We start from the raw sequence: 25,979 nt of genomic DNA on the forward strand, positions 1-25,979 counted from the left end.
GCTGCTAAGTCACGTCAGTCGTGTCCGACTCTGTGCGACCCCATAGACGGCAGCCCACCAGGCTCCCATCCCTGGGATTCTTCAGGCAGGAACACTGGAGTGGGTTGCCATTGCCTTCTCCGGTAGAGGTACTAGGAAGACAAAACCAGCAGATTTCCGCCTTACCAGTAGACCTGCTTTCTAGGCCAGATTACACAGAACTCCTGAGAAGCAGCAGCCGGCAGGGACCGCAGAACAGAACTTTCCCACCAAGGGGTGCCACAGCCACGCCCTCACATGGTGGTGAGGGGATGTGTTCTTCTTATGGTGAGAGGAAGGCCAGGGTGAAAGAACTGGGTGGACCTGGTGCTGAACACACATGTGACTCCCGAGAGACTTGAAAAAAACAGTGTCACTACCTGCCACTATACAGTTTACTTCGTTATTGTCTTTCTTCTCCATTCTTCTTCACGTAAGCTCCATGAAGACATGAATGTGGAGTCCTATTCCAAGGCTACAGGTGCAAGACCTGGCATGAAGGCTACAGAAGGGGAGCCCAGAAACACGGTCATCTCCAGAACTGAATAAGCCCTTTTGTAACTGTTGTCAAAAGGCCCCCGATCATCACCAGCAAGCTTCCTGACTCCATATTAGGCAAAAGGCCCACCTCAGTGCTCACCCTATAGCACTCTAACCAATCACCTGATGCCAACCTCCAGCAGGAAATTTCTCTGTCTTGAGGCTATAAAAATTGCCTACCAACCCATGAAGTGTTGGCTTTCGGTTCTGTCAGGAAGTCGGCCTGCTGTGTTTGCAGCACCCACATTACCTCTGCTGTTTACTCTTAATAAACTCACTCCCTTCTGAAATGCTCTGTGTCTGGAAATTCTTTTCTAACCTGCTCTAGGATTGCCATGACAGTGAGTACACCATGAAAGCTCCATGGAGCTTCTTCAAGGAAGCTGCATGAAGGCTCTATATTTTGTTCATAGGTGTATTTCCAGACATGAAGAGTTCCAGAAATACTCACTGAAGGGATGTAAGTGGACTAGGAAGATGGTGAGGAGGAGGTTCCATGATGAAGACTAGCCAACCAACCCATTGTACTGTGCCACTGGACCATGAGGAACACTTTCCCAGAATGGGGTGCAAGTGAGATATTGTGAAAGGGGGCCTAGTGGAAGAGGGTAGAGCTGTTAGGATGGGCCAGGAGGCCCATAGTTTTGAAAGCAGAATAAAAATGGAGTTGGTATTGCTGAGAGAATGCTCTCAAATGGAGCCAGGAGGCCATCGAGAAAGTGTGACTTGATGCACGTCTCAGCCTGGATGGAACCTGACTTTTGATCACTTACCATCTAAAGCAGGTGTCCAGAGAATCTGCCCAGTGCTCCAGAAACTCAAGATACTTATTGGATTTCCCTAAAATAACTAGTGACAGCCTATCCCTTAAGGACAAATGTTTCCTTTCTTGGACTGGCCTGGTGGCTCAGTGGTAAAGAATTCACCTGCCAGTGCAGGAGACACAGATCTGATCCCTGGTCTGGGAAGATGCTACATGCTGCAAAGCAACTGACCTCTGTGCCACAACTACTGAGCCTGTGCTCTAGAGCCTGGGAGCTGCAACTACTAAGCCCATGTGCCACAGCTACTGAAACCCGCATGCTCTAGAGCCCATGCTCCCCAGCAAGAAGCTACCACAGTGAGGAGCCTGGGCACCACAGCCAGAGAGCAGCCCCCACTCAGAGCAACGAGAGGGGAGCCCCCCCAGCAATGAAGACCCAGCACAGCCAAAACTAACTAACTATTAATGATTTAAAAATTCCCTTCCTTGCACCAAAGTCAGTCATAATTATTGAACAATCTTATGGCTTTTGCTTTTATAAGTGTCTGACTCTCTTCCCCAGAAGAGTCTTTCATTTGGTTTTATCTGAATCTGTCTCCCAAACTGTAATTTTTAAGACCCCTCAAAAAGCTCTTTGTTCTTTGCAGCCTTGATACTGATTATTGTTGGACATCAATTCTGTGACTACCTCCAATAGCAACCAACGCTGCAGAACCTCTCAACTGAGGCACAGATGTTTCATTCCTATATCAATCTGCTCCCATCATTGGTAAAAACACAAACAAATCCCCAAGCCCACCCTTCTTACTCTTCCACCCTTGCCCAAACCCAATTTCCAAAATAGTGGGAGCCTCCTGAGGTAGAAAGGGGCTCATGCAAGGCTTTGCAACCTGCCTATTTAACTAGCCACACCCTTGGGTGGGGAGACCCTGAGATTTACAGGTAGGACAAATATGCCAGTGAAACACCAGTATCAATGTTCATGAGACCTTATTTTTATCTAGATGCTTGAAAAGCTTGGGGATATTTGGGTTGTACTAGAAACTACTATTTCCTGTACATATCTTTGAAATAAGCAAATTTAATGTAGTTATAAAATGCAGTATATTTAAAAATTTACAAACATTTAGAGAGGTTGCAGAGCCTAACAAATGAGCTCACAAGATGCTTAGTGTTTCTGAAGTCTTGTCAGTTGGTCTGATATCCACATACCCTCAGCATTTTCCCACATCAAGGGTTTGCAATCCGAGCAAGCATCAGACTCGCTCAGAGGGCTTGTTAAAACACTAGCTCTGACTGTGTGCTCAGTCACTCAGTCGTGTCCAACTTTTTGCCACCCCATGAACTGTGTCCCGGCAGGCTCCTCTGTCCATGGGATTTCCTGGGCAAGAATATCAGGGTGGGTTGCCATTTCCTCCTCTAGGGGATACTCCCAACCCAGGGATCGAATCTGCTTCAGTTACCAGTGTCTCAGAAAGGAGGTTTGGGGTAGGGCCTGAGAAATTCCACGGTAAGTTCCCAGATGCTGCTGTTCCTCCTCCTTTAGACCTCACCTTGGGAACCACAGACATTCGTGGTGAGTCACTTTCCTTCTTCATCCACCATGTAAGACATAACTGGTTTTTATAATATAGTTTCTACCCTGGGGAGAGGGATGTGTCATATTTTAACTCATCTTAAGAAATTCCTCTGGAGATTTATATGTCTGACTGGATGAAGCCTCCAGCAAATCAGATGGTGGAGATTTAAATACAGTTGGTGTTGATCTTAGGTCTGCATGGATTGGGATCAGTGCAAATACGATCAAGTGAGTGGGATAATTTGGGGGCAATGACATTTATCTTGAGAAGATGCTTCCTAAGCTTCAAAACCAAAACAGAGATTTTTACTGCATAGCATAGGGAACTATAATCAATATTTTATAACAACCTGTAAGGGAAAAGAATCTGGATAAATATATAAATGTGTGTATGCATATATATATATGTATGTATGTATAACGGAGGGAGAAGGCAATGGCACCCCACTCCAGCACTCTTGCCTGGAGAATCCCGTGGATGGAGGAGCCTGGTAGGCTACAGTCCATGGGGTCGCTAAGTCAGACACGACTGAAGCGACTTAGCAGCAGCAGCAGCAGCGTGTATAATGGAATCATTTTGCTGTACACCTGAATTAACACAACATTGCAAATCAACTATACTTCAATTTAAATAAATAAACAGAGCTTTTAGGAAGATTAGAAACTCTATTCTAATTATTTTTAACTCTATCCTTTTAGGGCATAAAGCAAGTAATTGAGTTACTTCAATGCATAAAATACAATAAAGACCTTTATTGCAATGGCCCTAAAAGAATGTCATGACCTTGCTTAAACAAATAAGAAAAGTCTCTTTAAGTTCGAATAAGAAAGATTTCCTTTTCTTCTATTTTCTTTGACTCTCTCTCTTTTCTCCTGTTCTTTCTTTAGTTTGAAAACACTTGGAGCTTTTCCTCAAGTCATGTGGAAGTTGTTATACAGCAGATGAGACACAGGGCAGGTTATTTGTGGATTACGGTAAGTGTTTTTATCCACAGGAAAGCTGTGACTGTGCTGAAGTTAGGTAACCTGGTGACAAGCTAAGTGCTTTTCTGGATTAATGACAGCATTAATGTTGTTAAAATCCACAGTGAAAAGTCAAAGCAAGAGGCCAGCTTCCGTGTGAACAGGAGTAGAGGTTTTCTAAACTGACCCAGAGGCTCGCTGTATTTCTGTTTTTTATTTGTTTTAAATTAATTTTTACTGGAGAATAGTTGCTTTACAATGTTGTGTTAGTTTCGGTTATACAGCACAGTGAATCAGCCATGTATGCTCAGTTTCGACCCTATGGACTGTAGCCCGAAGTCTCCTCTGTCTATGGGATTTTCCAGGCAAGAATACTAGAGTGGGTTGCCATTTCCTTTTCCAGGAGATCTTCCCAACCCAGGGATCGAACCTGTGTCTCCCGCATCTCCTGCATCTGCAGGCGGGTTCTTTACCACTCTGAGCCACCTGGGAAGATCCCCTTCATTTTGGACTTTCTTCTCATTCAGGGCTCCACAGTACATTAAGTAGAGTTCCCTAATCTATACAGCATGTTCTCATTAGTTATCTATTTTATACATAGTATCAATAATGTATATATGCCAATCCCAATCTTCCAGTTCATTCCACATACCCCTTTCCCTGCTTGGTAGCCATATATTTATTCTTGACTTCTGTGTCTCTGTTTCTGCTTTGTAAATACGATCATCTACACTGTTTTTCTAGATTCCACATATATGCGTTAGTATACCATATTTGGGGTTTTTCTTACTAACTTCACTCTGTCTGACATTCTCTAGGTCCACCCACATCTCTACAAATGATCCAATTTCTGTTCTAGATCAATCAGACTCTACCACTCACTCCAAGCAACCAAGAGTGTCAACATTTAGAGAGAGGTCCCAGAGTCTAACAGATCATCATGAACATCATATTGTACAGTGTTTGTTTGTTTGCAGAAAGGATGCAGAGCTTTGATCAATATAATTGAGTGGGCAGGCAGAGAAAGAGTGCTCTGCCATTAGCGCCTGGATGCCTGATGGAATAAAGCCAAGTGACACAAGCACAGAATAACAGAAGGCATGTGAATCAAGGCAAACAGAGTAACAGGATTGTGTAATTATGAGGAATTATTTCCTTTTGTTCAGATTTTCTTTAATATTGTTGGTATACTTATTTTCTATAGCAATCATTTAATATAAACTGGTGATAGAATTTAGATCTTTCTTTTACTCACTTCTATTCTTTCTTCCCAGGTGGCTCAGTGGTAAAGAATCCACCTGCCAATGCAGGAGACATGGGTCTGATCTCTGGGTTGAGAAAGTCCACTGGAGAAGGAAATGGCAACCCACTCCAGTACTCCAGCCTGGGAAATCCCAAGGACAGAGGAACCTGGTGGGCTAGAGTCATGGGGTCGCAGAGTCGGACATGACTGAGTGACTGAGCGCACACATATGGTGCTAGAATTTAGACTTTTCCTTTATTTGCCTCTATTTTAAAAATAATCTTCTTGTTTAATTAAAAGAAAGTATACTAATCCTAAGTGAACAGCTTGATGGATTCTTACCAAGTGTACACACTCAAGTGACCAGCACTTGAGTTAGGAGCTAGGATATCTCAGAATATCCCATAAGGGCATCTCAGAACCGAATCACACCTCCTCTCAGTCACTATCCAGCCCCTTCTCTGGTAACTGGTATTTTGATTTTTATCACCATGTATTAATTTTTTTAACTTTTATGTTTTAAAATTCGTTCATATTCATGCACTTAGTCTGTTATTTATTTCCATTGCTACACAGTATTGCATTGTCCTGAGAAGTGAGATTTCCTGCCTCAACATGAACTTAACTAATGGGACTGACTGCTGAGACCACCCAGTGTCAATATAACAAGGAAGATACAATAGCAGATCAATAAATTACATTACTATTTATATCAGGAAATTTTTTGCTAACCAATTAATAAGCGAACAGTTTTCCTGTCTAGGTAAACAACTCACTTACCAAGACAATGGTTTTATTTCTAGAAAACTCACCTGCAGAATGTCACTTTGCTATGACCACTCCTAAAATATGGTATGAATTTGACCCAATCCTAACCAGTTCCCTACCTTGAAAGACCTGTCATTAATCTTGTGAGCCCAGAATTCCAAACCCTAAAAAGACTCTTCCCTAATTCCCTCATTACAAAGACTCTGTAAGTAAGCTTTGCTTGATTAACAGTTTTTCCTGGTAGTCTTACGAATATGAATATGTCACAGTTCATGTACCCATTCTTATGCTGATGGACTTTTGGGTATTTTCGGTTTGAGACTGTTATGAACATTAGTGTATTTTGATGCACATATATACACACTTGGCATTAGAACTGCTGATTCATCAGTGGGTGTATGTTCAATTTTACTACATTTAATAGTTTCCAAAGCAATTGCACCAATTTATACTTCACCAGCAGTGTATGAGAGTTTCAGTGTTGCACACTCCCACCAATATCTTTTCAATTTCAGTCATTCTGGTGGGTGTGAAGTGGTACTCTTGGCAAAGCCTTCTCCTATCTCTACAGTGCCTGACACAGGTCATTACATATGCTGGGTTTCCTTCTCAGCCTTTCCAATAGGCTAAAGATGCTAAACAGTCTCTGAGATTCCTATGAAGCTCTGACTCTGGGTGCCATAGTGTTAATTCTGTGTATACCCCTATGCAGGCTGCGTGTAAAATTAACTGTGTGGAGAGTTGCACCATAAAGAAGGCTGAGCACCGAAAAACTGATGCTTTTGAGCTGTGGTACTGGAGAAGACTCTTGAGAGTCCCTTGGACAGCAAGGAGGTCAAACCAGTCAATCCTAAAGGAAATCAACCCTGAATATTCATAGGAAGGACTGATGCTGAAGCTGAAACTCCAATACTTTGGCCACATGATGTGAAGAGCAGACTCACTGGAAAAGACCCTGAAGCTGGGAAAGATTAAGGGCAAGAGGAGAAGGGGGCAACAGAAGATGAAGTGGTTGGATGGTATCACTGATTCCATGGACATGAGTTTGAGCAAATTCCAGGAGACAGTGAAGGACAGGGAAGCCTGGCATGCTGGAGTCCATGGAGTCACAAAGAATCCAACATGACTTAGTGATTGAATAACAACAAATTATACTACAGGGAGCAAAAGGTAAGCATAGTTAGGCATCAAAACTTAGAGGAGCGCATAGCTGTTTTATGTCCGTGTTTACTTTACAAAACACCATCTGCTGAAATGTTTTGACAACACATGGAGTGGCCAAGCCACGGGCTCTAAGCCCTGAATGGAATTTCAAATGTGTGCCTCTCATTAAAATCACACACACACAAAAGTCTGAGATAAATTTTAATCTGGATGTGGTTTTGTTTTGATTTTTTAAAGTTTAGTGTAGGCACTGGAGGAAGTATTTGACCCAATTATTTCATCTTCTATAGTTATATATGTATTAATATGTTTGCCCATCGATTGCATTGAAATAACCAGTAGCTCCTACTTTTAACCTATTGAGATCTCCTTTCATATGAGAATCTCAAATTGTTTCAACTATGACTCATTAGTCACCTTTTTAACTGTAAATTTAACTTTTATCAAATGCACATTACAGGTCAGACACTGTTATCCAATACCTGCACATTGTTGCTGGATAATGGAGCTGACTCCTGAGCACATAATGAAGTTATAGTCAGTGAGTATTCCAGCCACCCTGGAGTGGGGAGTACTTACTCGTGTATGTATCTATTTATATTTCATATTATTAATCTCCAGGGCACATTTACAGATTTCTATAGACTTTTCTATACACAGTGGGATTTTGTTGCCTGTACTTGTGTCTCCCATTTAGAATCTAACTATCAAAATAGTATTATTTTTTGGAAGGATGGGGAGGCATGCAAGGATTAAATTAGGAACCATTTGACACAAATTGGTGGAGAAGATATAAATCTGTAGTTTGTTCTCCAATATCTGCATTAACATTTACATATACACAAAGCCATTCATATTACTGTTTTTCTTAAAGAAAATTCAAATAATAAAGGGAGAGAAATGAAAACCTAGGTTTATTTGGCATACAAGTGTAATATCTGTTATACTATGTATACTTTGAACATATCCAGGTGGATCTAAATGTTTTCTGATACTGCATGCTTGTTTTCTTAAGTAGAGGCATGTAAAATAGGGCCTTCTAACCATACACTTGACAACTAGAAAAATCAAGTAGAGGGACTTCCCTGGTGGTCCAGTGGCTAAGACTCCTGCCTCCTAATACAGGGGGCCTGGGTTTGATCCCTGGTCAGGGAACTAGATACAGCATGCCACAGTGAAGACTGAAGATCCTACCTGCTGCAGCGAAGACCCAACACAGCCAATATGTATTATAAAGGAAACTCAACCAGAGCTAGAGGCATGTGCATTGATTAACTTAGAGCCCACTCAAACCCAGAAAATTTTGAAAGCCTGGTGCCTGTGACTTCCTTTTATTTAGGAAAAACAGTATCTCAAACAGGAAAGCAATATCTCCTGGCTATGGAAAATGCTTAGAAAATACCTGATGCTCTAAGTGCAAATATTGAAAATGTGAGTGCTTTCAGTGACCAGGGGGGGAGATGTGGTTTCTGAGCTGGGTCTCTGCTGATGACTGCCTGGTGTGGGGCAAGCCCGTTGTGCCACTGGATCCAGAAAGGGCTGATTTAGGAGGAGTTACAATCAGCAAAGGGCTTCCCTGGTGGCTAAGATGGTAAAGAATCTGCCTGAAATGCAGAAGACTCAGGTTTGACTCCTGTGTCAGGAAGACCCCCTGAAGGAGGGCATGGCTACCCACTCCACTATTTTTGCCTGGAGAATCCCATGGATAGAGGAGCCTGGTGGGCTAGTCTGTAGGGTCACAGAGAGTCGGACATTACTGAGCAACTAACACAATCAGGAAATGATGCTCATATTTTCATTTGAAAACTGCTGAAAATTCACTTTAGATATAGAAATGTGACCTTTCCAACTCCCCAGATATTCTGTATCCATGAGGCATTTTTCCTCAGTCCTCTCCTACATCAGTCAGAAGTTGAATGAATCACCAGTGGCACTAGAATAAGAGGCAGCAGCTCAGGATACAAAGCCCTTTGGCTCATTCTTACCAGAACCTGAAACCTAGGAAGCACTATACTGCTCTCAACAACCATTACGGAGAAATATCTAGGAAGGGGAGGGATAAATTAGGAGTATGGGATTAACATACACATCTCTCTCTCTCTTTAGTCGCTAAGTCGTGTCTGACTCTTGCAACCGCATAGATTGTTGCCTGCCAGGCTCCTCTGTCCATGGGATTCTCCAGGCAAGAACACTGGAGTGGGTTGCCATTTCCTTCTCCAGGGGATCTTCCCGACCCAGGAATCAAACCCAGGTCTCCTGCACTGCCAGCAGATTCTTTACCAACTGAGCTATGAATGAGAGTGAAAGTGAAGTTGCTCAGTTGTGTCCGACTTTTTGTGACTCCATGGACTATAGCTCGCCAGGCTCCTCGGTCCATGGGATTTTCCAGGCAAGAGTACTGGAATGGGTTGCCATTTTCTTTTCCAGAGGAACTTCCCGACTCAGGGATTGAACCCTGGGTCTCCCGCATTATAGGCAGACGCTTTATCGTCTGAGCCACCAGGGAAGCCCTAATACTACGAATACTATTATATAAAATAGATAAGCAACAAGGATCTACTGTATAGCACAGGGAACTATACTTGATATTCTGTAATAACCTAAAAGGGAAAAGAATCTGGAAAAAATGTATGTATAACTGAATCATCATGCTGTATGCCTGAAACTAATGCAATATTGTAAATCAATTATGCTCCAATAAATAAATAAATGAGAAATATTTATTGTGTTCCTGGAGTCATTCTAAATGCTAAAAATCTTCCATGAGCTCCTGATATAACTGAGGATTGCATGTTAGAAAGAGACAAGTAGGGACTTCCCTGGTAGTCCAGTCGTTAAGACTGTGCCTCCACGGTGACGGGTTCAATCCCTGAATGGGGAACTAACAGTTTACATTATAAGAATGAAATTAGAGGCAACTTTGTCTCAGAGTTTACCCACGTGTATATTCACATGTACCCCTTTTCCCCCTGAGAAAATCTCAGGAGAAAAAAAAAAAGAATGAAATTAGAACACTCCCTAACACCATACACAAAAACAAACTCAGAATGGATTAAAGACCTAAATGTAAGGCCACATACTATAGAATTCTTAGAGGAAAACATAGGCAGAACACTCTCTGACATAAATTGCAGGAATATCTTTTTTGGCCCACCTCTTAAAGTAATAAAAATAGAAAAAAATGAACAAATGGCACCTAATTAAACCCAAAAGCTTTTGTCCAGCAAGGGAAACCATAAACAAAATGAAAAAAACAACGTATAGAATGGAAGAAAATATTTGCCAAGAGATGGACAAGGGGTAAATCTCCCAAATATACAAACAGCTCACGCAGCTCAACAACAAACAAACAAAAAATACAATCGAAACATGGGCAGGAGATCTAAGTAGACATTTCTCCAAAGAAGACATGCAGATGGTCAACAAACACATGAAAAGATGCTCAGCACCACTAATTGTTAGAGAAATGCAGATCAAAACTACAATGAAGTATCACCTCCCACCAGGCAGAATGACCATCATCAAAACATCTGCAAACAATAAAAGCTGGAGAAGGTGTGGAGAAAAAAGAATCCTCTTACACTGTTGGTAGCAATGTAAATTGGTGTGGCCACAATGGAGAACAGTATGGAGGTTCCTTAAAAAACTGAAAATAACCTGTTTGGGAAAAGCATCTTGTGAACTTGTTTGGAAATCAGTGATTCTTAGAAGATGGCTGCTCTAAATCCACAGATCCTGCATTTCAGCTGCAATGTTTCCAGCCTCCAGCTAACCCTTCTCGCTTCAGGCTGGCCCCCACAGTCCAGACTGGCTCTGGCTCATCTATTCTGTTACTGTTTGGTCTGAATTCAGTGAGTTTTTGTACACAGACTCCCTCAGTTTGTATCAAGTCGGAAGTCAAGGGGAGATTCTGTCAGCAACCAAGGACTTCTGTTCAGTCCTGAGTGGCATGTTTTTCCTCCAATTTCAGGGTTTGTCCCTAAACTTTTGCTCCTAAGTGTATAGATTGTCTAATTGTTGGGTACATTGTGCACTGTTAAATACATTGCATCCTTAAAGCTGTACATCCATTTTAGCTTTATTTCAAAAATCTGAGCACATGGCTAGCAGATACTTGAATTCATTGTTAGTGAAATTTAAATGTTAATAAAATAGTATATTCCCTACCAAAAGAAACTAGAAGTAGAGCTACCATATGATCCAGCAATCCCACTCCTGCGCATATACCTGGAGAAAAATCGTAATTTGAAAAAGTACATGGCACCCCAGTATTCATTGAAGCACTACTTGCTATAGCCAGGATATGAAAGCAACCCAAGTGTCCATTGACAGAGGAATGGATAAAGAAGATGTGGTACACATATACAATAAAAAAGAATGAAATAATGCCATTTGCAGCAACATGGATGGACCTAGAGATTATCATACTGTGTGAAGTAAGTCAGAGAAGGACAAATATCGCATGATATCACCTACACGTGAAATCTAAAAAAATGGTACAGTTCAGTTCAGTTCAGTCACTCAGTCATGTCTGACTCTTTGCGACCCCATGAATTGCAGCACGCCAGGCCTCCCTGTCCATCACCAACTCCCGGAGTTCACTCAAACTCACGTCCATCGAGTCCGTGATGCCATCCAGCCATCTCATCCTCTGTCATCCCCTTTTCCTCCTGCCCCCAAGCCCTCCAGCATCAGAGTCTTTTCCAATGAGTCAACTCTTTGCATGAGGTGGCCAAAGTACTGGAGTTTCAGCTTTAGCATCATTCCTTCCAAAGAACACCCGGGGCTGATCTCCTTTAGAATGGACTGGTTGGATCTCCTTGCAGTCCAAGGGACTCTCAAGAGTTTTCTCCAACACCACAGTTCAAAAGCATCAGTTCTTCGGTGCTTAGTTTTCTTCACAGTTCAACTCTCATATCCATATATGACTACTGGAAAAACCATAGCCTTGACTAGACGGACCTTTGTTGGCAAAGTAATGTCTCTGCTTTTTAATATCTAGGTTGGTCATAACTTTCCTTCCAAGGAGTAAGTGCCTTTTAATTTCATGGCTGCAGTCACCATCTGCAGTGATTTTGGAGCCCCCAAAAATAAAGTCTGACAGTGTTTCCACTGTTTCCCCATCTATTTCCCATGAAGTGATGGGACCAGATGCCATGATCTCAGTTTTCTGAATGTTGAGCTTTAAGCCAACTTTTTCACTCTCCTCTTTCACAAATGAGCTTATTTACAAAACAGAAACAGAATTCAGACATAGAAAATAATTTTATGGTTACCAGGAGGGACGGGGACAGGGATAAATTGGAAGATTGCAATTAACATATATACATTATTATATATAAAATTTTGAGCATTACTTTACTAGCTTGTGAGATGAGTGCAATTGTGCAATAGTTTGAGCATTCTTTGGCATTGCCTTTCTTTGGGATTGGAATGAAAACTGACCTTTTCTAGTCCTGTGGCCAGTGCTGAGTTTTCCAAATAATATAGACAACTAATAAGGATCTACTGTATAGCACAAGGAACTCATTATTCTGTTATGATCATATGGGAAAAGAATCTAAAAAAGAGTGGATATATGTATATATAAGTGATTCACTTTGCTGCACAGCAGAAAGTAACACAACACTAAATCAACTATATTCCAATAAACATTTTTTTAAAAAAGGGGGGGGAAAGAAAGAGACAGGTACTTTTTCATGTAAGTACCTTGTGTTCACAGATTGTACTGGAGAGCAACTGTCCTGAGATGTGAAGGCATGCTCTCCCTATGTATGGTTTGGTGCCCAGGGCAAAATGTAATTTTTTACTTTTCAGGTCTCTGCATATTTCTCTATTTCTGGTCCCATTTCTTACATTTATTTTTTAATTGAAGTATGATTGCTTTACAATGCTGTGTTGGTTTCTGCTGTACAAAAGCGTGAATCAGCTGGTCCCCTTTTTCTTGACAGGAAATCTTACAACTCTAAAGTCAGCATTGCTTTCAGTGGACAAAGATAACAACAGCTACTATTTATTGAGGAGTTATTATTTTATTTAAGCACTATAAGAAAACCAAAGAAGGGAATGCCTTTCCCATTTTGCAAGCACAGAAACTGAGGCTCAGAGAATTCAAGCACCTTGAGTAAGTTCATAAAGTTTGAAAAACAGGTCTGGAATTCCAACCTTTGTATATCTGAACTTAGGTCTGTGGGATTTCTACCTCTGCAAAAAAAAAAAAAAAAAAATCTTAATAGAGAATTGGCACAAATTCTGATAAGTAACTCCTTTGAACTTTGCCTCTCTAGGCTAAATAAACACCTTCAATCCATCTTTTTAAGACTTGTTTAGAGACACCCTCTCCACTCTGGTCACTGTCTTCAAGACCTACTTGAGTTCATCGAAGGTCTTACTGAGGCCAGAAAAATACTCAGTGCTCCAGTTGTGTGTAAAATGAGCAGAAAGGACTCTTGACCTCTCTTGGAAGAGACACTATGCTGGGAAACAATCAAGGTTGAGTTCAGAGCACAGCACTCTGCATGAGGGTTCCTGACACACAGGAGAGCTTAGACCTGCATCACCACCACCAGCTGTGATGTTAACACTTATACCTTGGTTGTCATACAGATCTGCATTCAACACACCTCTGTGCTCTTTCTTAACACAGTGATACCCAAGCAGGTCTTCCTGCAGCCCCGACCCCCGTGCAGTTCATCCAGGGGGACACACTGGATACTCGACGGCTCTGGCTTATTCTGTTCTGGGCTCTGCACCTGCTGACGTCCTGCAGGGCCACATTTTCACACTGAAGAGAAAACAGAGAACAAGGCAAACAGCATTCATTCCATTCTCTTTCCAGCTCTGGCTCTTCTCTTACCTCTCCCCACCCTTAAATTTCTAACTCTAAAATGTTATTTTCCCTACAACATGCCATTCCTTTTTCAGTTCTTGTTATGTGTGTTTTTCAACAACAACAACAAAAAAAGGAGGGTGGGAGAATTAAATCTCTTTGGCAAAAACATGAGCGTGATTAAGAAAGTGTCAGGTTCAGCAGAGCAAACCCATATTTCTTCTATACAGTCTCTCCTGATGGCCCCTGCCCCAGCAATTTCTGCCTCCCCTAGCTTATATTACATGACCCCTGAGGACAGGGACCTTTGCCTAGAAAATTACACCTCTGCCACACTAGATCATCAAATGCTACCTTTGTCTGGGTTAGTGCTAACATCTGAAGGCTAGGATCTTCAAATCATTAGTGCTGGAGCTTTCAGCAAGGCCACCCTGAAGGTTACCCTAACGACACACCACAGCAGGTGTCTTAGTACAACAGGTATGTTTTAAGGCCAAGGGGGAAGTTTGATAAGTGCTCATTATAAACAAAAGAGTGGAAGCTAAAAGGAATGATCAAATCCGGAAACAAGCTTTGGGGTCTTGTCATGATAGTAACCACGGACAGAAGAGACTGGAGGTCGCAAACAGTCGCACACGACTGAAGCAGCTGAGCACACACAAACCTCTGGGTCACTATTGTGGGATCCTGGGATCTCTCTGTAAAAACAAAACCAAATCAAACAAGATTTGCTTCATTAGGTATGGAAAAGGTTTATCCAGTAATACAATTCATAGTGTAAATCAATGCTTTTTCAAAGTAAACTGCACTTCTAATTTTGGGTTAAATATGTGAACATAGGGAATAATTTTACAGGTCACGCATGTTAAGAGCAGTTAAGAGAGAACTGAAATCCACATGGTCTGTAGAAGTGGCTATCATAGTGCGGAAGTCTAGGACTTGGGTTTCCTGCTTAGCTCTTCTCTACACTTTATACCCTGGCTCTGGGACCTGCGGCAAGCTGCTTACTGTGGTTCTGTTTTTCTCGTCTCTAAAATGACGGCATTCAATTTCATGACATCTAATATCATTTCTAACTGTGAAAATTCTGTTTCTAAACTATTCTTATTCCAAGAGAGTGGGATTTCATTTTCACTTCTGCACGTCTTTAATTTTAGCTGAACTCATGCCTAGAAATGTCTCCATAAAAAGATAAAGTACTTTCTCTCTCTATTTATATACATAGAAAATGTCTATTATCAATGCTCCCTGGGTTTAGAAAAGTGATTTTTACTATGCCTTTTAACTTTCTGGATTTCTAAGATTAGAACCCATGATGTGAAGTTAAAATAAACTCATTAAAGATAGATTGACTTATTCTTTTGCCTAGTTTCTTTCCCCTGTCAATGTCTTCTGATAAATAACCTTGGGAAATCATCTGAAGAGATGAAACACCCTCTCCTATTGTCCCAGCTTCTTTGTGTAGATGATGACAAGGTTTTTTTTTAAAAAGGCAAGTTCAATAAACTGTGTGTACGTGAACAGCTTTGAATTTGTTTTTCAGTTTCAATTCTCTTTTAACGTTTACTGTAAACAGCAGAGACACAAGAATTCTCATCAAAGTTATGAGCCAAAACAAATGATCAGGTTACACCTGTTCAGCTTACACTACCTTGGAAACCACTAGACTCCATTTTCTTCAGCTTAAAACACCATTCCCTCTCAGGGAAATAATATAATCAACTCATGGTTTTTAAATTGAATGAGCAACAGACCGGATTTCTTCTTAATCTTCACATCTGTGTCAAGAGGTAAGGTAAGCTTATTTCTCCTATGGTAAGGTTTGTTTATTTAATGGGAAGGTAAGCTACTTATTGTAATTGAGTAGTCATTCCCTCTTTCCCTTTAGGAAGGAATCCTAATTACTGTATTACAAACCTAGACAAATTGCTTTGCAGTTTTGTGTTGCATCACAGGTGCCCCTTCTGGATGAGCTGCTTCTTAGTAAAGTTGCCCATTTGGAATGTGGAGGTGACAAGGGTTTTGGGAGGCTCTGGCCAGGGCAGAAGCCTGGCTGGAAAATGGGACATTGGCTGATGTAAGTGGGGTAATGGGGGCACAGAGGCACAGCCCAGGACCTTTCAGTGGCCTTTTCTATGTGGCCTGAGGACAACCTTTGCACTGCTCCTATGAGGGGATCCTCTGAAAGTGTCAACACTTTTATTCATATAGGAAGGTGAAATAGCAGACAAGTGCTGTGTACAGACATGTGTCAGCCTGGGTGGGTTCAGTTCGCCTCAGTGCTGCTCGCAGACCCTCACTATTGACACATTTTTAGTATACTATGATCGATAGGTACAAAAAATAAAATTTTACACCTACAGGCTAATCTTTAGATTTACAACTTTAAAATATATATATTTATATGGCCACACCAGGTCTTAGTTCTCTGACCAGGGATTGAAACCAGCCCTGCTGCCCTGGGAGCACAGAATCTTAGCCACTGGACCACCAGGGAAGTTCCTGGACCTATGAGTTTCATGAGGCTATATTTACCAAAGGAAAATCAAACATCACAAAACCAATACAGTAAATTAAAGTTAATTAAAGTTTAGTGGACAAAGACATCATTTTGCCTGAAATGAAAGTGCTACTCATTGAGAGAATGAGATTCTGACTGCCCAGTCCTTGCAATGAGGCTGCTTAACAGCAGGTTACTCCTGGCAGCTTCTCCCACTGCTGGTCCCCATTCCAGCGACCAGCACTTTGTTCCTGCTGCCCTCCCTGCGGCTTCCTGTGGCCTTCCATTGAGCACAACCCATCCTGCACTGTTGCTCACAAGCTTAGATGATTAAAGTTCTGCAATTTTTTTCCAAGATGCTTTAAAACACACTTTAAATATCGAGGTCAACAAACATTTGCTGCAAAAGGCCTGAGAATTAATATTTTAGGCTTTGAGAGCTGTTATATCTCGGTTGCAATTACTCAAGCGTGCTGTTTTGGCATGAAAGCGTCCAACAACAATAGTAAATGAATAGGCATGACTGTCTCCCAAAACTTTATATACAAAACAAGTGGTGTACTGGATTTGGCCAGAAGGCTTTGCAGTCTGCCAAACACTGGTAAATATGAGTGCTGAAATCCTGGGGCAGCCTGTGTTATGAGCTGGTTGTCCAGCGTTGCTTCTGTCTGTTTAAAGATCCTAGACCAAAAGCACACACATTCATACACTTCTTACACACCCTTGTGAATCTAACAACAAGACTTCAGAGGCCACAGATCTTGAGCTGAGAAAATCTCTGGGGGATTTTTCCAAGCAGGCATCTCTAAAAATGAAAATGCTTTATATTCGAACAAGAGGTTAGCGAGTTCACACATGTCAGGTCCTATGGGCCTCAGAGGTGAAAAAGAGGCCCTTGAGAGGATGCTTTTCTTTAGGGGTTAAATGATTTGTGTGCAAAGTAGGACAGAAACCAGCTGCAGATCTAATTTCTGCTGCTGGATTTCCACCTGATTGTTGGGAGTCGTAGACAAGCCTCTTCCCTCTCTGTGTTTCAGTTTCTTTATCACTGCACTGAGGGTCCTACTGTACACTGCCAGCTACAGAGGATGGGGCGGGGGACAGACAAGATGCTGTGAGATGTTCTGGAAATAGTCAAGCCCTATCCAAGGATAATAATATCCAAGGTGTTATTACTGAGAAGGGAAAGCAGCTGGGCACGGAGGCTGATGATGTTGTCCTTGGTAATGACAGAGCAGGTCCCTGGCTTCCAGCAGTGCCAGGGTTTCTTGAACAGTGCCATCTGGAGCCCTGAGAGGGCACTTGGCTTGCTGATGCCTGAACCACACAAGAAGCCTCCTGTGTGGGAAGTTGCTGGCATGGCAAAGGCTCATCCTGCAATAAGAGAAGGACGGGAAGGCTGGTACTCAGGCCAGATGTTCAGAAATTCAGGTGTGTAGTTAGTTCACCCCAAGCGGAGTCATCTTTAAGACACTCATCCACATTAACCAAGCCCTGGGAAGCCTGATTTATAAAGTGCCTCTCCAAGGACTGGAACTCTTTTATCTAATCTCGGGAAAACTTCTTTGGACAGCTTAAGGAGACTTGGCAGGGACACGATTACTCAGAAGGTCACTTGGAGTAGTGAGATGCAAATGATTGTGAGGGACGTTTACTCCAGGATGTAGAGATGCCAGATGCATTAGCCCTCCTTGCTCTGCCAGGTGGTTAATGGGACTCATTTTTTGAACCTAAGACTTGCACATGTTCTCAGTAGCTCTGACAACAGCTCAGCATGTTTGCAGTGGGGGTTGTCTCAGAAAATCCAGTATCCTCGGTTGCAGGAGAGTAGTGTCCACACACTTCAGTGTTCCATGTAGAGAGCCGTGTAGACAGACACTGAGCAGGTAGGTATATGTCATTTTAGGTCATTTCTGTTCACCCATCTTTCACACAGAGCTCTACTCCCTTGTGAATCTTTGCAGCTGTATCATGATGCCAGTCACAGGACCACACGATTGACTGTCTTCCGTTTCTTCCTTTACTTCCCACTTTACTCAGGTACCCTCTAGTTGCTATGAAATTCCCAATTCTTACCTTGATGTTTGAAGTCCTGCATACTCCTACTCCTTGTTATCTACCAACATTCTAGTACTTTCCAGCTTATCCCAGGAATACAGGACAGACGATCTTTTTGGTGTGAGTTTCTTCTTTTAAAGAGCTAATCCTTTTCCACAATGTTTTTTACTCATTTCACACTCAAAGGAGGTATTTGTCTCCAAATTCTGAGTTACTTAATTTATCCTGGCTATACTCTCAATCCAGGGTGTCATGTTTTACGGAGGGTTGTGATTCCATTAATTTTTCTTTTTTTAAAATCTCTTCTCATTTTCTTATTTTTTTAAAAAGACAGATTTAGGATTTTGTAAGAAATTAGTTTTTTTTTTTTTAATCAGTCAGGTACTACAGTAATGGAATAAATAAGATTTTTAAAAATTCAATGTTTATAGACATATTAAAAATGACTAAATTAGAAGACATTGAATAATGCTGATACACATCAGGAAGGGATTAGGCAAGTAAAGGCACATCATTTCATCACAAGAAATAAAGACTATAGTTGGAAGTTAATGACCCACCAAAGCTCTAGGTCTTGTGGTAGTTTTCCTAACTCTAGAGGGTTGATATGGTGGAACCTTCTTTATGGTACTTAGCTGAAACAGCTAGCAACTGGAAATTTTTACTCAGTGACCTCAATGTATTGTTAAAAATAGAAAGCACTCTTTCAGTAAGTCCATTGTGTGAGGAGGGAAGGAACAAAAGTCTAAAATGGTTTGGTGATACTGGAAATCCTATTGACATATTAAAGATTAAAAAAAAAAAAGTAAAACAAGGTTAATCCTTTTGTCTGGATGAATCAGTTCATAGAAGCTTAGAATAGCTGGTGGAGGATTTTGAGTTTTATGGTTTCAGCAACCCACTCCAGTATTCTTGCCTGGAGAATCCCATGGACAGAGGAGCCTGGGGGGCTACCTACAGTCCATAGGGTCACAAAGAGTTGGACACAACTGAAGCAACTTAACACACATGTACGCACGATTTTAGCTCTTATATTTAGGCCCTCAACCCATTTTGAGTTAATTTTTTTAATGGTGTGAGGAAGTGATACAACTTTATTCTTTCACATGTGAATATCTGATTGTTCTCACACCTTCTTCCCACTCTCACTTTTAATTGAGATCAAATGTTTTAGGGAAATTTATAATTTTCAAAATTATTCCTTATATTAGAATACTGAACATTTTACTTTTTAAAAATATTGGAGTTTTCCAAACTAAATTCCTGTGCAGTAAACTGCTGCTTCTTAAGGGAAAGGAGAAAGTTACAGGGTAATTTGTACATTAGAAATCATAAGTGGAAACTCTTCAAAAATTGGGAGCAATACTTAGTGATTTAAGAAAAGGGATAAATTAAAGACCCTTTTTAAAATTAAGGAGGTGATCTACATTATTAAGAGATTAAAATGTTGAGCTGATGACTTCACAGTTTCAAATGCTCAAAAGGGCTATTGGGAGATTCCTATTACTCACAATTATAGGAACAGAGCTAGAGGGGAAAAAATGCATTTATCTTGCAATTGGAAAGACTTCACTTTGACATCAATAAAATGGCAAAAATAAAAATGATGATAATGCTTACTGAGTACTTAACGTGCGTCAGTCTCTGTTTTCAGCCCCATGAGGGAAGTACTGTCAGCATCAGAGATGAACCTGGACTTAAACCCAAGGGGTCCAACACTGTGCCCAGGCTCTTTCCCACAGTGCAAAAGCACCCCTGTTTAAAGTGGATGTTAGAACACCCCTCCCTCCTGAGAAAACTTGCCTTTCTACCAGCAGAGAGATTCAAAATAGGATGGACATTAGTCAGATGAAACTCATAATCCTGGCACTTTTGATGGCATCAGTCTTCTGATCCTATTTAAATACTGGTCACTTTCTTACTACTTTTCTTTTGGAAAAACAGGAAGATAATCTCTTAACCTTTATCCCTTCCCCAAAATGTCCAATAGGCTACTTTTTAAATATTTTGCAACATTACATAAACATTCTCCTGAGTAACATGGACAAATGCTCAGTGACACATGTCATAGGAAACATAATATCCCCCTTTCCTCTTTTTAATCTCTGAGGCTTTGTTTTAATAATTCATGGAGATGTTAACCTTTCAGGTGGATCTGAGAATCCTTTTTATTTAATGCAATTTTGTTTGTGTTCTGAAGCCAAGGACATTGAAGTATTTTATTCCCTACTGAATAGGGCATTGTGTACCTGTGCCTTTGTTTTTTCTGAAAACACCTCTTTACTTTCATACATCTCCTCAGGGCTCTAGGACAAGGGCTCGATACATATTGTTCCCTCTGGAAGAGGCCATGTGTGTGATGTTGTTGCCACAACATTCCTATTTTCTTAACCCCCTGGTTTCCCTTACATCATCATTTCCATGATACTCCTTTAGCTGAGTCTATAGAGAAAGCAAGTAATTCATCTTTGTAATTGGAGATAGAACCTGAAGTGGCAAGATTTTCACCTGAGAAATAACACAGTATCTTGGTAACAGACCTGGAGCTCCAGTCCATATATTTTGATTGTGGTAGACAGTTAAGACCAATCGTTTTTTGGTGTGTGTGTGTGTTTTTTTTTTTTTTTGGTGCACCGTGTGACATGCAGGATCTTAGTTCTTCAATCAGGGATTGAGCCCATGCCCTTGACAGTGGAAGCACTGAGTCTTAACCACTGGACTGCCAGGGAAGTCCCAAGAGTAATGGCTTTCAGCTGGAGAGATTTTTCTGTCCCTAGTGTACACTTGGAAATGTTTGGAGACATTTTTGGTCATCGCAAATGGGGTGGGAGGTGATGCTACTGATATAGCTGGTAGAGGCCAAGGGTGCTGCTAAACAGTCTACATGCAAAGGACAGCTGCTGGAACAAAGAATTACCCAGCCCCCAATGTCAGTGGTGACCGTGTTGAGGAACTCCGTCTTACAGTAATGGAAACTGGATTTGAACCCTGCTCTGCCTCCTGTTTTGTGAGCTTGGCAGATGAATGTATTTTTCAGAGTCTGCTTTCTCATCTGAAAAAACACTACCGCCACCACCACAGACAAAACCCCGCCTTTCCAGGGTGACTGCGAGAGACTAACGCAGAAGACTGCTAAATAGAGTGCTGAGCACAATTGGGCCCAACACACAAATCAGGGCCCAGACCACAGAGTTCACTTCTAAAACAAAATGGAAGCAGAGAGTGCAAGACCATGTCACCAAGATGACAGCTTCCCATTGGCTTTTCAGGGAGGAGAACAGAAGAGGTGGAGAGGGTAGCAAGAGAATTGAGCAGCACAGACAGCGCACTACGAGGGGAGGGATACATTAGGAGTCGGGGGTTAACAGATAGCTTCAGTCGTGTCCGACTCTGTGCAACCCCCCAGACGGCAGCCCACCAGCCTTCCCCGTCCCTAGGATTCTCCAGGCAAGAACACTGGAGTGGGTTGCCGTTTCCGTCTCCAACAGATACACATAGCTATAGGTAAAACACCTGAGTAACGAGGATTGACTGCATAGCACAGGGAACTCTACTCAGTATCTTGTAATAATATATAATGGAAAATAACCTGAAAAAAACACATAACTGAATCACTTTGCCATATACCTGAAACCAAGGCAATGTTTTAAATCTACTGTGTGTGCTGTGCTTAGTCACTCAGTTGTGTCTTTGCCACCCCATGGACTGTAGCCCACCAGGTGCCTCTGTTCATGGGGATTCTCCAGGCAAGAATACTGGAGTGGATCGCCATGTCCCCTCCAGGGAATCTTCCCAACCCAGGGATCGAACCCAGGTCTCCTGCATTGCAGGCAGATTCTTTACTGTCTGAGCCACCAGGGCAGCCCAAATCTACTGTACTTCAATTAAAAAAAATAAAAGAACATTATAAAAAGAGAGAGAGAAGATGGCATGTGAAGGTTATCTGAAGGTACTCAGGTCACCTAGCAGGTCACATCTAATTCTTTCCAGCTCAGCCATAGAGCCCAACCACCCTGAGAGAGAAGCCATAAATTAGACGAATTTATTTGGAGATGGGGTAGTCTGGGTGACCAAATTCCAAATCAAACTGGGCATAGGATCATTCATGTTCTGTAGACCAGCTATGTCATCTCCTTGTATGAAAGTGAGTATATCCTATGGGATTCTTAGAGAGCCCTCAATATCCAAGGTTGTAATAATGTAAAATGTCAATTCCATAACTGACAGGTAAGGTAGCAGAAACGATCAATGGAATAGAGATAAATGAATCATGAGGTAATTGTTTTCTTTTGCAGAATCTTGTCTTTGGAACCTCAGCCATGAGTTGGATGTTCCTCAGAGACCTCTTGAGCGGAGTAAATAAATACTCCACGGGGATTGGGCGGATCTGGCTGGCTGTCGTGTTCATCTTCCGTTTGCTGGTCTACCTGGTGGCAGCAGAACACGTATGGAAGGAAGAGCAGAAAGAGTTTGAGTGCAATGTTAGACAGCCCGGTTGTGAGAATGTGTGTTTTGACTACTTCTTCCCCATCTCCCAGGTCAGATTTTGGGCCTTACAACTAATCATGGTCTCCACGCCTTCACTGCTGGTGGTTCTACATGTAGCCTATCGCGAGGGTAGAGAGAAAAGGCACAGGAAGAAACTCTATGTCAGCCCAGGCACCGTGGGTGGGGGCCTGTGGTACACTTACCTTATTAGCCTCGTGGTTAAAACCGGTTTTGAAATTGGCTTCCTGGTTTTATTTTACAAGCTATATGATGGCTTTCGTGTACCCTACCTCGTGAAGTGTGATCTGAAGCCCTGCCCCAATACTGTGGACTGCTTTGTCTCCAAACCCACAGAGAAAACGATTTTCATCCTCTTCCTCGTCGTGACTTCATGCCTGTGCATTGTACTGAATGTCACTGAACTGAGCTTTTTGGTCCTCAAGTGTTTTATTAAGTGCTGCCTCCAAAAATACTCTAAAAGACTCAAGTCTTCCATGTGTGAATGCCACAACCTCAGGTATGTTACATGTGCTGAGATAGGGGCCCCTCCCCTGCTCCATAAGCACTCTTCAGACTTGCCCACAAGCATAGCCCAGGGAGGTGAAACAAAGTTACTCTGTGACACACAAGAGGCTTAAACAAAGCAAAACCTGCATCTTCCTTAAGCAAGACCTAGGCTTCCTTGGAAAACAAAGCGTGTCAACTTTAATGTCATTTGGGAGGAATTCTTAAAAATTTTTCACGCTCAGTTGTATATACTAGAGAGGTCTCATTGTTTGGTTGTAGGCTTCATGAGGCTACATGAGTTGTGTTTGAATCAGTTCAGTTCAGTTGCTCAGTCGTGTCCGACTCTTTGCAATAGTTAACTGCAAATTAGTTTGAAGAAATCCAACAACTGTCTTCTAAGCACTTAGATCTATCCACTGGAAAACATAGAAAGTGACACTTCTGACAAATGTGACGGCCTCCAAGCAACCATGGAGGCGCTGGTGATCTTTCTCAAGTTGCAGCCAAGGCTCCCCTCACTCAGCCCTGCTCAGTCTCTGTGGAGAAAGACCGTGATGAGGGTGGAGTAGCAGCTGAGCCAGGGGCACACAGGAGTACATTCAGTGAGAAGGTCAGTCCAGGACACTTTGCAGTATAGGTGTCTCTGGATAGAAGTGGACTAGGCGAAAGGGAAGAAAACCATCATTTATTGATCTCCAACTTCCCAGGTGGCTCTGATGATAAAAGAATCCGCCTGCCAATGCAGGAAACCTGGGTTCGATCCCTGGGTGGGGAAGACCCCCTGGAGAAGGAAATGGCAACCCACTCCAGTATTCTTGCCTGGAGAATCCCATGGACAGAGGAGCCTGGCAGGCTACAGTCCATAGGGTTGCAAAGAGTTGGACACGACTGAGCATGCATGCCAGGCAACTTAAATACAAATATTCCTGGGGCGACAGTCCACTTGAGCCTGAACTAGCAGACATCTGCAAGGGGCACTGTAGTCACGAGGGAGGTAGGTCCCACGTGGATGGGGAGCAGAATCCAGGAAAAAAATATACCCACCTGATAATTTCTGAACACTTATCTTAAACCATAGAACACTCAACGATTTTGTAAATTTCCATACTGTTGGACCTTTCTACAAGCAGGAATTCACAAGGGTCATGGTTTGCCTACAATTTGCTGGTACATCTCCCTCTAGGATAGATAGTAACAGTGTACTATGCTGTTACGTTAGTGCAAAAAAAACGTTAAAAAAAAAGATGTTTATTATTACTTGAAAACTATTGCTTTTACTTTCCTACTTTTTTGGATTTAATATGCTAACACATGTGCATTTCTCCAGAATAAAAATGAAATGACTTTGTGGTGTTCCTTGGCTGTCATTGATATCATTACTTGGCCTCACTGGGCATGATTATTCTGTGAAATAAAATTTGTTCTGACAATTTTAGAATAGGATTTGCAACCCTGCCTGGTAAAGTTAGCTCAGAAATCATTCTTCTCCGCTGGAATTTTTTTAAACGAAAAGTCAGTGCATAAAAATGTAATTTTAACAAAAACTGATTATGTCATGTCTTCCATGGCCTTCCCTCCTTTAACCTAAAATGTCTCGTTACAATTCACGTGTTAACAAAGGTTGTGTCATTATGTAGCCCACAGACCACGCCACCAACAACAGTTGTAATCTGTCTTAAAGACTTGTCTTGGAGAGCAGAGAGGATGTGAACTTTGTGGTCCGCCTTCCTCCAGTTTATTCCACAGGCACTTATATCGTTTACTTCACCTTGTGATATGAAAACAGGTAGCCATCACAAATGCAGGTAACCACTGAAAGCCTTAATATATATATATACATATATACATACATATATATATTCCTTTGCAGTTAACAGAGGTTTAAGGTTTTGGAGGCCCTGATCATGGCATGGAATCTAGAAAACAGGGTTCTGTGGACAGAACTGGGAGGGAGGTCAGGGAATTTTTCAGTCTGAGGATAAATTTGCTGTCAAAATGTCTTTGGGGACCTCAGCCTCTTCACCTATAACAAGCTCTGCTCAAGCTAAGGACTGAAAACATATGTACATTTGTGCTTTTCCATTTTGCATACAGAGAAGAGTTAAATGGAAGCAAAGGCCATGCATGAAGTTGTTTGGATAGAAAGGGGGATACTTTTTTTCTTTAAAGCTTAATTTACAAAATGAGTTTCCTATACAAACATTCTGGAAGCTGTCTGGGTGTCAGTGAAGACTCAAAGCATTTGAGAAAAACTGGCAGTTAAATTTTGCCTTCTTTATTCTTTCTCTTATGGATACTTTGATTATTTATTGAGCAACAATTAATAGAAGCAAGACACTGTGTTGTTCATCTTTAGAGATACATAATTCCCATCTCAAGAAAATTTCTGCTTCTATTGAGGAGGGTGGAGGCAAAAGTGCCATGGAGTATTTCACACCTGTGTCCTGTATTTATTAATGTACCACCTCACTTAACCCCCTGCATGCTTCTGGTGCCCAGGAAGCAGACAGAGAAGAAAGTGAGATCCCAAAACGCAGTTGCCTTTTTCAGATACTCATC

General features: G+C 41.7%; 1 protein-coding gene across 1 annotated transcript; it reads left to right on the top strand.

The window, feature by feature from the left end:
• Window positions 1–15,505: 15,505 nt before the first annotated feature.
• On the top strand, window positions 15,506–24,776 carry GJB7 (gap junction protein beta 7). Its single transcript, XM_040238835.1, has 2 exons — window positions 15,506–15,657; window positions 22,721–24,776. The coding sequence occupies exon 2, from the start codon at window positions 22,745–22,747 to the stop codon at window positions 23,549–23,551; it is 807 nt and encodes a 268-aa protein (XP_040094769.1). The 5' UTR covers window positions 15,506–15,657; window positions 22,721–22,744; the 3' UTR covers window positions 23,552–24,776.
• Window positions 24,777–25,979: the final 1,203 nt, after the last annotated feature.

The sequence above is a fragment of the Oryx dammah genome, unplaced genomic scaffold, assembly GCF_014754425.2.
Source record: "Oryx dammah isolate SB20612 unplaced genomic scaffold, SCBI_Odam_1.1 HiC_scaffold_4, whole genome shotgun sequence".
In the NCBI taxonomy this organism is placed as follows: Eukaryota; Metazoa; Chordata; class Mammalia; order Artiodactyla; family Bovidae; genus Oryx; species Oryx dammah.

What these genes read in the sequence shown, in the direction of transcription:
- GJB7 (XM_040238835.1), top strand. Translation starts at nt 22,745, where the DNA reads ATGAGTTGGATGTTCCTCAGAGACCTCTTGAGCGGAGTAAATAAATAC.